This window comes from Chionomys nivalis, chromosome 3 (genome assembly GCF_950005125.1).
Source record: "Chionomys nivalis chromosome 3, mChiNiv1.1, whole genome shotgun sequence".
In the NCBI taxonomy this organism is placed as follows: domain Eukaryota; kingdom Metazoa; phylum Chordata; class Mammalia; order Rodentia; family Cricetidae; genus Chionomys; species Chionomys nivalis.
This window is the reverse complement of record NC_080088.1, coordinates 38,751,976-38,767,272: the sequence shown is the minus strand read 5'-3', so window position 1 is coordinate 38,767,272 and position 15,297 is coordinate 38,751,976. Positions and strand designations below refer to the sequence as shown.

The window sequence follows — 15,297 nt, the reverse complement described above, 5'->3', positions numbered from 1 at the left end:
GCCACCTTCTTCCTGTACATTTGGCCTGAAAACTCATTCCACCCGTCAAGAACCAGCCTACCTCCTAAGTGACTTCACTAAGCTCCCTGGAAGAGTTAGTTCTTCCTTTTCAAACACCCACAAAGCACTTACCTTGTATACTGCGGATTAATTGTTGTTTCCTAGAATTTTGTATTCAATCATGAACCTACATTTCTACCAAGCTGTAAGTTTCTCAACACCTCAGTTTTTTAATCTTTGCACTTGCCAGAGGGGAATAATAAATCTATGTGTAATAAATGCTTTAAAAGACACAAAGTGCAGAAACTACCAATTACACTATCTGATACAAAAGAGAAATCTGGCAAAGCTACGTTTCTACTTATCCACTAAGAAGAAAAAAAATGCATGCCTGAGAAAGAAGGAGTCCTTCAGTTTTCTTTCCAGTTACAGGATAATAATGTGGTGCACCAGAGATATAGGGCGAGAGGCAGTCAGTGGCTCCAAGAGCTCATCTGGGCAGCAGCATTATGGATTATGATAGTTTCTCTGCAATAATACTGTTCTTATGTAGCCACATTTCCTTAGATAAAAGGAGAAAGGTAAGACATTATGTTGTCATGTAAAATCTCTAGATGGGAATTATTGATGTCGCCTAAATCTGTTCACCCTATATATGTTACATTGGACTGACCTAAATGAGAAGACACTCAGGGTCTATCAAAAGAACGAGGAAGACAGTTGAGAAACTCAGTTCTTTGAGGGAGACTCTGAGTACTCTCAAAAGCATATTTTTATTGTTTTAGGATTTGTATCTTTCTAGAGCTGGAAATACAGATTGGGTATGAAAAAGGAATATTTTAATAGAAACAGCAACACAGCTATGGGCAGGAGTCCCATGTGCTGGCTCTGGTTTTGGGTGTGACCACAGGCACATCCATTAACTTCACTGGGCCTTAGTTACAAAAGTAGAGACTGGACAAATTAGACCTGACTAGACAAAAATTCAAAGAGGATAGGGAGGTTAAGTGACTAGCTTGATACCACCTTACTTCTAAGAAAATCAGAGTGGGTAAAATACGTACGTGATGCAGTTTGAAACTTAAAAGAATCCTGTGATTTTTAAAGAGCCCTGATTTAGGCCTGGGAGCATGGCATTCAAAGCTAAGTTGAATTACATGAAAACAATTTTCTTTTTCTGCTCTGTTCCACTAGGATCTGGAAACCATTCTTAGCCCTGTTTCAACCTTAAATGAGAAAAGAGCCACTGATTTGTAATGGAAAACTTGGATAAATCAACTATTTATACTCAAGAGATTTTTATATTCCTTTTTGTCCTTTCTCCATAACACAGAGCTAAGAAAAGCAATGATGTAAGTCTGCCCCATTAGACCTCATCAGCAGGCTATTTATTCTGTATCTACAGCCTAGTTGCTTCTGGGACTGCAGCAGTTGGTAGATAAGAACCAAAGAGAACTTTCAAATTAAACAGAGAACGTGAATGTCAAAGGGTCTACTAACATAAGGAAGGAGAGAGAGGGAAAAAAGACTGTGTGTGTGGTGGGGGGAAGGAGAGCGCCAAGGCTTTCACAACTGGCCAAGTGTTTGTTGATTAAAGTTATTTATGCATCTTAAATCTATAATTCCTGATTGAAAATAGGATAAATAGATATCTTCTTATGTTATCAATGTATACATGAAAGATATTTATAAATAGATACTTGATAGGCTAACCTGGAATAGTCCTCATTGAGGCCCCTTAAGAAATTTTGGGATCGATAAGTAAAATTCCAATTGAGAGCTGACATCTGAAATCTTCCCTACAAACATGCCATCAATATCCTGTTGATGTATTGATGTTTCAGATCTGGGAAACTGTGTTCAACTCCATATATTTCTTTAGAAATAGAGTGGGTGGGTCTAAATGAAGAGTGACTGGGTCTAAAGGGCATAATCATAATGTGTTTATGCTGGGTGACTGTCTGAAACTTGATGGTGCAAGGAATAGGTTGAAAAACTGTGTCTTCTAGAATAGAGAATATCCTTCCCATTAAAGGACTACACTATGACAACAGAAGTAGCTTTGCTTGCTTTTGCTCTGAGAAAGAAGTGGGTATATGACCTGAAGTTACTGGGAACTGGGCTGCATCTACTAACAAGGGAAGGCCTTTTCCGACTTTGCCAACTGAGCAAGTAGTAATGCAAGACCCGACTTCCTGGTACTGTGGTGCACATAAGAGAAGACACTGTGCTGCCTCACATTTGAGTTAGTGATGTTTTCTCTTAGAGCCTGGAAATGGATGTGAACCATAGGTTCCATTTTCCATCCCCTTCTCTGAAATTGTGTCCCTGCCCTACAAGGAAAAAAATACCAGTAGGGGAATGTGTTGGTGACTTTCTTTTGATTGAAAATGGGAGAAAAAGATAAAGAGAGCCAAATGCTAAATTAGGTTATCTGATTTTCAATTTGTCTTTGTGGCTGTCAGACAGGTTTAGTAGAGCTGGCTGAGTTTAGAGTCTCCAAGTGCTGGTGACTAGGGTAATAAAAGGAAACATTTTAAAAATATATTTTTTGAAAGACCAAATAAAATCCTAACAGAATTTTTTCCCCTAATCTGGCCATGCAAGCATGACCTTGGTGTTCTATGACTTAGCACTGTTAATATCTATTTATAGAAAGCATTTTCATAATGCTTACATAAATCACATTTACCATAAGACAGAGGATATTAAAAACCTAAACAGTTTTGCTGAGAACCCTGTATCTTACTATAGCTCTGTCCATTTCCCTTTGAGGGAACTGTTTTAGATTAATGATTCAATGAAGAGAAAGGTGGAAAATGAAAAGCTATCAGACAAGTTAATAATAAAAATCATCAAAAGATGAGCTTTTAAACACCTTCAAACTTAAACCTTTGGGTCATTCCCAGCAATGAGTATCCTCAAGGTAGCATAGAATTTCTCTGCATGATGTTGTCTAGTTGTCTAGTAATCAAAATAAACAACTCACACTTAAAATTTCTTACATGTTTTAGTTTAAAGAATATAGTATTAATAAAATATGACATACCTCAAAATGAAGTTAATGATGGTCAAATAAAAAGTGTAATGGACAGTCAGCTCATTTATATATGTGGGAGGAGAGTTAGTTCGTAATTAGGGGAAGTGATATCAAACGTTTTCTACATTCAGTGAAATTAAAAGGAGATTGCTAGTTTGCCTTGAGGGTCTAATGCCACATGCCCACCTGGCACATCACCATGTATGTACACAAATGCACATTCAACTTTTCGTAGGCACTTTCTTTGTCTTTGATGACTTATGGGTTTACAACTTCACTTTGTCTTTGTCAAGCCTTTCCCTATGCTGTTTTTCATTTTATTTTTGCTAAAATCTTTTAAGCATATATAAGATAACACACACAACACACTTAAATCAGTGTCTGGCATGCAGTGGGATGGCTACACTTGCTTCAGTGGATTCTAGAGTCTCCTTCTACACTTGCAGCCAGTGGTTTACAGATGAATCACCTTGACTGCAGCTCTCACCCAACTAGCTTTGCTGAGAAAGAACTGCATGATTCAGTCATTCAGAAAACCCCACCGAGGTCCAACATCTCTAAATACGGGGACACGGGCATGAACAATAGGAGCCTTGTGCTCACAGAGTGCCCCATAAATTCACTAGCAGGCACCATTATCTTCATTTCACATGGAAAGAAAGACTCAGATCCAAGGCCATAGAGCAGTGGTTCTTAACCTGAGGATTGCAACCCCTTTTGGGTCCTATATCAGATATTTTTACATTACAATTTGTAACAATATCAATATTATAGATATGAAGTACCAATGAAATAATTTTATGGTTAGGGGTCACAAACTTGAAGAACTGTTTTAAAGGGTCACAGCATTAGGAAGGCTAAGGACCACTGTCAGAGTCATCTTGGATTAGAGCTAGGGGTTAAGCCCAGAGCTAGCAAATTCTACAAACCTCATATTATGTACCGAGGCATGTTTCTCCCATTCCAAAATGTTAGCAAGGTGGTCAAGAAGGAAAACTGATATTTAAGAATAACTGTGCATTCAAATATAATTCTGTACATGTATAATATACAGAAGGGAAATAATCTTACTGAGTAGACCAGTTGCTACAAAGCCAAAAGCATGTAGATTTATGTTACTTGGAGTTATGTATAATTCAAGGTCCTCGGGATTTAACAAAAGGGGTGGCACCATGGACACTTATCAATGTCGAACCAAGACGTTCTTTTATTACTTTCTACCCTTTGGTAACTTCTAAGTAGCTACAGTGTGGTGTTTTAGGGGTGTTGTACATAGATGACCAAATAAAAACTGAATTTTGATCCTTTTAGAAGTATAAACTTTGGTAAGTTATTTAACAATTCCAATCTTCATTTTTCTCCCCTGCAAAATGGAGACAGAAGAAATAGATAGCTTTGTAAAGATTAAGAAAGTTAATTACAGAAGACCATTTAGAGTCGGATTGTATATGTTAAATATTGAATAAATGTCAGTTATCACTGCTAGCATTATTTTCTTCCAGTCAAAGTACTTTTGACTAGTTACCTTAACATTATATTAAATGAAAAAAAAACTTAAACTGGTTTTTGAGCCTTTTCCAAATTACTTTACACAAATAAAATATTCTCATCATATTCCTTCCAGAATTCACACATAAAATTAATCATACACTAATATTTAACAAAGTTCTGAATAGCTATCCAGTTATGTACAATAAACAATTTTGATAAACAAAATTAATAAAAAGTGACTTTAAAAAGTGATCTTTATGGGTAAGGACTAGATTAGGGTATACATATTAGGAAGAGAAGGTTAGTTGAATAAGTTTCTATTTACATTTGCCTGTTCCCTATTAGTAAATTATGAAAAAATAAAAAAGCCTGTAAATTCTCTGTAGTCCTTCTCTCACTTTGACACATTCTTACCAAAATCCACCATGATTTCAACTAGCTTAAACCAAAGAAAAACAGACCGAGGTCACTACATGGGAAAACAAAATACAATCTACTTTTCATTGCCAATTACATGGTATTTGTATCCATAGATACAAGACAACAGAGAACTACAAAACTTTCGTGCGGGAAGCCCCAAGACTTCAGAGCTCATCTAGTCTTAGGCCCCAGCCCTGCTGTCAGGGGATCCATTACTGAGTAAGAAACAGTGTAGATGTCAAAGGGAACAACCCCTGGTCCTCATCTCATCCTCAGTGATCCTGTAGGGCCAACATGGCCCCAAATTCTCTTGTAAGCAGTAATTAAAGAAAGAACTGGAACCGGAAGTCAGGTTTCCTGATTCTCGGTCTATGCACTCAAAGGGCACAATCACATGACACACAGTTAAGGGAGTGTATCCCCACTGCTTTACCAAAGCAGCACAACACCATTACTTGACATTTATTATTAAAAAAGGAAAAAAAAAAGAAGCAGTTATTCTCTCTCTCTCTCTCTCTCTCTCTCTCTCTCTCTCTCTCTCTCTCTCCCCCTTCTCTCTTGCAAAGTGGTACTAAAAAATCCTAAGCCACCACTGTAAATAAATTTTTCTTCCCTCACTTTGTATCCCTGGGCCATGCACAGATGTATTAAAAAACTGCCAAGAGAAACAATGAAGTCACTGATAACACAATGCATGGGTATCATGAAATTCATGCCTTTGTTTTCTCTCTCTCGATAATTACTTCTCATTACTAATCAAGTTGTGGTTGTTGGCAGATGGGGGAAGGAAACTCCAGCACTGTAAACATGTAGAGACACACACACTCAGTAGAGCAGGCACCTATGCAGACTAGATCTGTTTTCAGTGTGAGTACTGCTTCACTAATCAGTAACAGAGCTACTCACCTTAGTTCCCAAAGAGAACCGATAGTTCAAAACAAAAACAAAAGACTACAATCATGTTGAAAAGAACAACAAACACGCTATTAAAAGTTTGGAGTCGTTTGTGTGTTTGTTTTTCCATTTACAAATTGTCACGGGCTTTCCCCGGGAAGATTTCAGCTAAGCCACTTAAGAGTGAGGGGAGAGAAGCAAACATAGAAGATATACAGAGCCCCTTCCATCCTCCGCTTTAGCTTGGGCAGCCTAAGAAACAAAGGGCACTGCTTATGAGCAATGCCTAGCAAGTTCCCTACTAAAAGAAGTTATGTTATCTTGCTGTGCTGGAAGGCATACTTTAGGAAATATGATGAACGAAGAGGAATACTTATCAATTTAATAATAGAATAGAAGGTGATTCTTATTTGGAAGCAATTGTTCCCTATAGGAGTATGTAACCAAAGGGCATAAGAATAAATACATCACAGAAATTCTTTTAAAAAATACAACTAAAGAAGTAAATATATTTTATCACTCTTAAATTAGATTTTTTTTTATTGTATAGGTATGGTGGCCTTTCCCCACTGGCTCCAATTCCTCGTCGAGGCTGTGTCTCTCCCCTTCTACAAGGGGAGTCTGGTTTCCCACTCTTACATCTGGGCTGGCCTTGTGATGTATGTCTGCCCACAAAACAAGAGCTTGAGTGCGTTTTACTCTCAGAATGTTGCAGTGCATTTGGGTCTAACCTACTAGAGCATGAGGTCAGAGACTGACGCAATCTGGCTGACAACCCAGGAAACCAAATAGCCTAAAGCTAAATGCATGTTAAGAAATTGCATTTTAGACAAACCATACCCAAAGGGGATGCAAGATCGACTAAGCTATGGAATAAACCACAGAATTTTAAGTCACTGTGGCTACTATCTTAATTTTAGAATAGTTTAGAACAATAATATACACCTGAGACAGAAGGACACAAAGAACACGAAGCAAATCACCCTGTTGAAAATTCATACTGAAGGGAGCATCAGGCAAGGTACATCCTAGGATACATGAACTGCCATTAATCATGTCAGGGTTTTGGTGCAGCTCAGAGGTAAATTAACTGGCACCATCCTCAGCAGCTCCCCCCAATATAAACATTATAAGATAAAATAAAAACATTATGTGAAAGGCACAAGATGACCTTGTCCTTCATGTGCAAATGTAAGTCAAGAACAGTATTGACTTAGTTTGACTATATCTTATTTATGTAATAACTTTCCATTATTCCTATATTGCAGAGCAAGGGCATCCTTGAGGTGTTCAAGAAAATATAATGACTGGAGAAAAGTAATTAGAAATGTAATTTACATTTATCTTTCCCCCTTTTACTTTTAAATACATTTTCATAAGGCACATAATATATATGTTAATTTACTAGTGCATGAACACCATTTACAACTAAATTAGTATATCTGGAGTAGAATTTTCCACAGTTGTATCTTCCACTCATAATTTCTACCTGATATTGTTTAATTGCAGTAAGTACAGAAGCTGAGACAAAGGATAATTGGAGCCCAGGTATTTGGAGCCAGCCCAAGTAACAAAGTAACAAAATTATATTAGTTATTTGTAAGTTAATACACACAGACACACACATAGACACACACACACACACACCTTTCTCTGTCCTTTTACTTTTCTCAAATAAACTAACGGTCCCTGACTACTTAGGGAGAAGTCAGTGACAGCTGTTGCTACAGATCATTCTTCATCGATCCTGCGCTTAGAATTAGGTATTCTCTGTAGCCAGGCAACAGTATTTTTTTAAAGACAGGTTGTCTGCAATTGTCTTAAGCAATACAGCATACTGGCATTTTTATGAATGTAGGCTCAGTGACTACATGTGCTTCCGTTTCTTCATTACACAATGAAGACACTATTCTCTCCTTCACAGTGTCGTCATGAGTCTTGAGGTAGCATGTAAAAGCTCCATTCAGAGGAGCAACCATCTCTAGTTATATTTCAGACACACATACTTCACATATTCCACTCTTGTGCCTTAGAAAATATCTCTAAAAATGCACATAATTAGGAAAAATATTAGCAAGAAAATTTAGAGTGGCATATTCCTAATAGTGTGTGTTTGTTTTGCATGGGTAAAGAGAATTAAACTATTTTAAAAATCTATCAAGAGAAAAATTGGTGAATAAATGGTATACTAGTCACACAATAAAATACTATACGGAAAGCAAAATATATAAACTACAAAACAAGGAACAAATAAGAATTTTTAAAATATAGGATAAAAAAGCAAGTCTCAGAAACCTATCAACATGCTACTTGCCTCAGCTTAAAAACATGCAAAGAAATACTATCTATTGTTCAGCAACATGCACACATTTTTTAAAGTATAAAAATATACATATAGGAATGTTACACATCAAGTTCAAGATGATGACCACTTCTGTAGTAGCAGGAAAGAAGGTAAGCACTGGAGGAGATACACAGGGGTTTTAACTACATCTATAATAAAAATTTCTTTCTTATTTCACAGTTACTTAGCAAAGTTTGACAAGTATGTGTTTGACAAGTACATGGTAACAGTTAACTTGTATGCTTTGGGTACCACTGTAGGAGGGAGGCTGCTTGTTGGTTCCTGACTGCTCAGCCCTGAAATAATCATACAGAAACTGTATTAATTAAATCACTGCTTGGCCCATTAGCTCTAGCTTCTTATTGGCTAATTCTTACATATTAATTTAACCCATTTCTATTAATCGGGGTTACATGGCTTCTCTAAACTCCTCCTCTTTTCTTCCAGCATTCAGTTTAGTTTTCCCCACCTAGCTCTGTTCCCCTATAGCTCTGCTATATGCCCAAAGCAGTTCTTTTATTAACCAATAATATTCACAGCATACAGAGGGGAATCCCCCATCATATCATCAGCCCCACTTATATTTTAAAGGCTATTATTATGTACAGAAAGTAAGTACCAGTGATTTAATGATGAGGAGCAGAGAGAGAAAAATTTACCTAGACATGGTAGCATGTACCTGTAATCCCAGTATTCAGGAGGCAGAGGCAGGAGGATTGTCACAAGTTTGAGGACAGCCTGGTCTACATAATGAGTTCTCTATATAGCGAAGATATTGCCTTAACAAAACCAAAATCAAAAATGTATCTTCCTGTGAGTTACTGGAGTCCACTATAAGCTTGAGACTGCTCAGAACCTGTTTCAAAGGTGAAACAGCTTTTTGTTGTTGTTGTTGTCAATTAATCTGGATAGCTGTATCCTCAGAGATAGAGTCCATGCGGTCCTTGGAGTCCATGGAGTCAACTGCTCTGCACTGGTGCCTCTACTTTACAGATGAGAGTACAAAGAGAAGCTGTGACTTAGCTCAATGACACAGCTGGAATTTTGGAAGACTATGAGGAATACAGTCAAGAAATGGCCTGAATGTTTTTAGTACTAAACTCTGCCTTAAAAACAAAGTAACCAAAAGTATTCTCTAGCAGACATTCGGTGTTCCCATCTTAACGTGCCAAAACTAAAAAGTTAAGAAGGCAAAAACATACATAAAAAAACAACAACCAACAACTTCAAAAGGAAACAATGTAAACTAAAGACAAATCATTAGCAAGTTCATCCTTTTACAATTAGGTTAAGTATGCCTCCTTGTAAGTGAGCACTCGGCCACAGTTGGAGGTATGACCTAGGTTCTTGTAGTGGAATGTGTGGTGGACGAAGTACAAACACAGGCTGTTTACCCATGGACATAAGTGGCTTTACTCACAACAGAAAAAGCTTTTAAAATGTTGACTTTAAAAGGAGAAGTGTAAATAAGACGGTGATTTATGAATCTGGTAATACCCTTCTCTGTTGTACATATTAGAAAGATCAAGTCAAATACAACAAGAGCGTGGAGTTGTTAGAGCAATAATTGGTACTTATAAAACTCTACTTCTAGTATGAGCTACAAATTGTCTTCTCTTCTTCCAGTCCTTGAAGAATGCGTTCCAGAAGCAGCAACACTGAGGGCTCAGCCCCAAAGCATTTCCCAAGACATAGCAAATTCCCCACTCTCCAGGACATGAAGCACAGAGAACAAGAAAAAGACCCCTCTAGCGAGACAGATGGGGTCCTTCCACACCCTACGCCAGAGAAGTCACACACTGGCAAAGGCCACCAAGCAGAAGACCTCTCAAGAGATGACTTACTATTTCTACTCAGCATTCTGGAGGGAGAACTGCAGGTCAGCTGGGCTGGGGCCAGTCCTTCCATGATCTAAGGGGAAGCCGGCTTATGAATTTGGTGTGCTTACTGCTAAAGAAATCAATAGCTGTGGTTCACACTTGTGTATACCCAAAAGCAAAACATTTACTACACAAACAGAATTCTCTTCTACCAACTCAAAACACAATTACAATCAATCACATCTAAAAATGGGTTGCCATTATGACATATAGTTGGCATGAATGCTGTGAAAGGTCACAACCTCTGCTCATGCGGCTGGGGAGCCTTAGCTTACAGGCACATCTCAACAATAGGGCCAGAAGACTTCTGGATTGGTTTAAATAACAATAAGCATTCCGCATTCCATGTAAACGGGCTCCTCAGCATTATTAATCATTTTATTTATATAAAAACCTAAAAACAGCTGCTATACATAAGATGAATCTTACTTCCTAACCTCTGAAAGCTCAAAAGACAGTCCTCTGAGGGGTATTTTATCTTCCATTAGAAACCAACGAAACCTTCCTCCAATGTAGTACAGTGATCATTTTGTAAAATACTGATAATGTGTAAGTGGTGTTTAGTAAAAAGGATGAAGGGACACAGTTCTGTTTCCTTCCCCAAAGATTGCTATAATCAAATATGGTTCACTTATATTTGAAAGAGAATAAGAAATACCACCAATTATAACAAGAGACTATGCGCTGAGTTCTGGGGTAGATAAGTAATCTTTCTGCAATACTATTTGTTCTTCCAGGCTCGAGATGAAGTCATAGGCATTTTAAGGGCTGAAAAAATGGACTTGGCTTTGCTGGAAGCTCAGTATGGGTTTGTCACGCCAAAGAAGGTGTTGGAGGCCCTTCAGAGAGATGCCTTTCAAGCAAAATCTGCCCCCTGGCAGGAGGACATCTATGAGAAACCAATGAATGAGGTAGGTACCACAGTAGGCGTGGGCACTTAGATGGCAGAAGCACACCTGCCAGCCAGGAGACTGGGCCTTAGCAAGTGGTGGTGATATGCATTCCCTTTCAGTTCACAATGTCATTCCCTAATGCTTTTCAAACCCACCCAAAAAGATGAACATTGTAAGGTCAATGGGGGAGAAAGATGAATGACAGCTGAGATGCACTTGGTTTGTTTCTCACTATCAGGACTGAAACATAAATTGGAAGAATACACATACATGTGAATTCTGCAAAGATATGTATTTCTTTGGGGGCTTAAAGTCTATCCAGACTATAATAAAAACTATCGAGTTCAATCATCAAGGTTAAAACATTAAGGTATTATGTCATAGAAAGTTCGAGCACTAAAAAGAAATGGCCTAAACTGCCCAAAAGATTGAGTTTTAAAATGATGGCGTCTGTCCTTCAAACATCTACTGATAACAAAGACCTTTCTACTGCCACAGCATCCTGTAGTGGCAAGGGTGAGCAGCCCATACATGGCCACCCCTACCCGGAGATGAAGTGCTTCTTGCTCCTTTTTCTATGTTGAAATTCCTAAAGCCCTGGCATCCTTTCTTACTCTTCTGTTTCCCTCAGAGACCTGAGTGGAAACTTCCACAATTTTCATTTTTATAAAAGTAAACAACTGAGAACCTGAGTTAAGGCTGAGAGAATAAAAGCCAGTTTTAGACCCCCTCCTCCACTTCTCTGGCAATCTAGTTCAAGATTGACCTCTAATGTTCTTGCTATTCTTGTGTTGGGAATATCATGACAGAAGACTACCGCCTTGCCAAATTCTGAAGTAGTTTGGTCATGTGAATGTACTTCTCTAAGTGATGAGGATGAGACCACCCAAAGTCTGTTGATTTATGCTTTAATCCAAATTTTAAACAAAAGGAACTGAGCCTGCATGCGCGTCAACAGTGTTAACACTATCCTGGCTCCCTACATGCTTCCGCTAGGTTTGACAAACACGCCAGCTACATGAGGTGCGATGCAAATCGATGGCTCGTGTAAATATTCTGAACAGAACTCATCAAATGGCAATGTCCCTGAATGTTACTCCTTCTCTGTCTCTGTCTCTGTCTCTCTCTCTGTCTGTCTGTCTGTCTCTCTCTCTCTCTCTGGTTTTTTTGAGGCACAGTTTCTCTCTGTAGTTTTGTAGCCTGTCCTGGTACTCGCTCTGTAGACCAGACTACCTCGAACTCATAGAGATCTGCCTGCCTCACCCTTCCCAGTGCTGGGATTAAAGGTTTTCACCGCCACTGCCTGGTGTCCTACTGTCTTCTTGCTTTACAAATGCAACATTCTTTGCACATGAAGGAAAAAATAAATTAGAAGAACAACTTCCCTTTGCTAGAGAACATGGGAGGAAGGAGAATGGAGAATGGAGAATGGGGGGGCCAGTGAGCCAGAAGAAAAGATAGGACTGGTTTGGGGGTAGAGTACGGAAAGGAGGGAGGAAAGGACCAGAACTCTTTGCATAAACTTTGAAACTTCGTGCTTCTTTAGAATTTGGAGTTCTACATTAGAAGTTGATTTGTAAAGATACTGGAGTATGCCTAGTGTATCAACAGTTCTTTTTAAAGTCACCACAGAAAAGTTAACATTTAGCCCGTCAAAGATACTTCAGCACCAGAGTCTTAAGACGATTTAAAAAGATTTTACAGAATTTACCTTCTACATTTCACTGTACTCATTCACTTAATTAACACATACTGAAAAGCTAATGTATAAAGATAGTCACGAGTCCTTTTTCCAGGATGCATACTATCTAAGAGAGGCCAGATGACATAAGATCTCAGAAGCAAGTATAGCACAGATTACTATGAGGTGGTATAAAAGGGAGGAAGAATGCAAAAGGAACCAAGAAGTCAAGATCCAAAGGATGAGTTGGGATTAGTCAGATGGAACATAGTCAAATTCTATCTCCAGCAATAATGAAGACTATATTGTGAAACTATATCATTAAATTATCAGAAGGGTTTTGATTGTATAGGGGCAGGAGTCAGGCTGATTAACTGGAAGTTATCACTGTACGGTAAACATTAGAAAGCTTTCTTAAATTTCCTATCCTGGAAATATCCACAGAAATGACTAACAAGTATTGCTGTTTCCTATCCGGCAAACTACAAGGAAGGATAGACCAGAGAAACGGGTAGCTTCTGATAATCCTTCAACACATAATGATACAGTGTCTCACAACAGTCCTGGGTGATACATGAGTGAAAGCGTAAGACCTTGGCATGCAAATGACAGAAGAGACACTTAAATACTTGTGCCTTGTAAAAATTAAGGCACCAGACTTGATCCCAGAAATCATTAAGTCCATCCATTTATTTTATAAATGAAGAATATGGAGTATAAACTAGAAAATAACTTTGCCAAACTCCCATGTGTCCCACCACTCAGGATGTGTATGGTTCATTGTATGATCTGTCAGGAGTGAGTGAGAAGAGACTGAAGCAAAAACCACTGGCATGTCTTCTAAAAGGCATACCAAATAATTAAGTCATGAAATAAGACTTCAAATACAAGCCAAAGCATCTCCAGAATCAACAAGACTCTTGCAGGGAGCATCTTCTCTAAGAGGTTGTTATGCAACAGCTTTTCCATTATTGCTCTTATGAGAATACAAGCTGTCTGGGGATTGCATTGGATACATATAGGAAATTCAAACCATCCTTCTAGAGTGATGGAATGTGAAAAAGGAAATCTCAGGGAATTGGGCTTTGATATGAGGAAGCAACAGTTCTGTAAAGCAGTGAGTGGGGAACAGAGAAATTTTGGGGGGGAAAGGAGAAAAGGGCTCCTAGGTCTTAGCAATCTAGTATCAGTGTGAGTTCTAAGACCTGCCTGAAACTAATGTGGCTCAAAGCTGGCTGGGAAAAATGGAGAACAAAATGAAAACAGGATCATTGTGACAGAGGATACAGTTGACTGTGACTAGAGCCTTGGTTCTCAACTTTCCTAATACAGTTTAATACAGTTCCTCATGTTGTAGTGACCCCCAACCATAAGAATTAGTTTTGTTACTACTTCATAACTACAGTTTTACAACTGTTATGAATTGTAATATAAATATCTGCTAGTTGACCCCCAAAGGGGTTGCAACCCACAAGTTGAGAATACTGGAATAGAGCCTGCGTATTCCCATTGGTAAAAGTTAGCACTATCAGTCATAAGGAAAGAATGGGAAGAACTGGAGGAGAGACCACTGAAGTGTCAGCAGACTACGTAACAAATCATGGCAGTAGCTCTTTAAAGCTTTCCTCTCAAGTCTCTTATGAAGAAACTAATAATCATTAGACAAGATGGAACAAACACTCTAGAAAGCAAGACTCATGCATCTATATCCTGTCTTTAGAGTGAATAAAGTTTTTATTTTAATTCATTACAAGCTAGATGATGATCTATTATATGACTGCTTTTCTTTTAAAAGAAAATTTTCATAGTATATATTCACTGTACATGGTGTTGTGTAATCTAAAGACATTTTCATCTAAACCTATATTGTATGGATGCTGGGTGGCTAAAGTTAAAGCACACACCCAGCAGTTGTAAGTGTCTATCTAAGGACAGATTCATTTTTATTTTATTCTTTTGCATTTAGCAAGCTACTTTTAGATATTTATTTATCTAATTCAAGGATCAAATTTAATTGAATGTTTTCCCTGCAGCACTGTACTATTAATAGGTTAATCTCATTATTTGATTCTTAAATTCTAAAAGCAGCTTACTTAGCTCTTCTCTACAGTAAATAATGCTTTGGCAGTACTACTTCTGCTGGCCCCTGAAACAGCTCACAAGTATTGCTGTTTTCATTCTCAGCTTCATTCTCCAAAGCTAGTTGAGAGATGGCTGCCACTCTGATCACCTTTAGTAGTTACTGATACAGACACTTACATTGTTCCCAACTTTCCATGCATTTATCTCATCTTCTTACCGAAAATAAAACACTAACAGTTCAAATATCAAATCTCTCTTGGTTTCTCCATGGCACTAAGATGAAAATTTCAGATGTCTGTAAAGTGGTTTAAATTGTTCTTTTAGAAAAAAAAAAAAAAAAAAAAGAAAGAACACCACCTTCTCAGAAACTAGATATTAGTTAGCAATGCCTCTGCAGGCAGGCAACACAATTTATATGTTTCATTGTTCACAAAATGTCAGACCAAGTTTTTTAAAAATCATCAAGAATAATATAACCAACTCTTTTTAAAAGGAGACAAATTGTGATCATAAACCTGCACAAGAAACCTGAACAGCCAATTAGAATTTACAAGTCAGAGGGAGTTCATCGG

At 38.0% G+C, this 15,297-nt stretch overlaps 2 protein-coding genes across 3 annotated transcripts in view; one reads left to right on the top strand and one right to left on the bottom strand.

The window, feature by feature from the left end:
- Positions 1-15,297, bottom strand: part of Cmss1 (cms1 ribosomal small subunit homolog) — a 294,908-nt gene that overhangs the window by 191,107 nt on the left and 88,504 nt on the right. The gene's annotated exons all lie outside the window — the stretch shown is intronic.
- The window catches only part of Filip1l (filamin A interacting protein 1 like), a 237,594-nt gene that overhangs the window by 141,222 nt on the left and 81,075 nt on the right, over positions 1-15,297 (top strand). For both annotated transcript variants that reach the window (XM_057764100.1, XM_057764098.1), the window contains exons 2-3: positions 9,816-10,068; positions 10,807-10,980. In XM_057764100.1, the coding sequence (XP_057620083.1) occupies positions 9,826-10,068; positions 10,807-10,980 (417 nt within the window). In that variant the 5' untranslated portion in view covers positions 9,816-9,825. The remainder of the gene's footprint in view (positions 1-9,815; positions 10,069-10,806; positions 10,981-15,297) is intronic.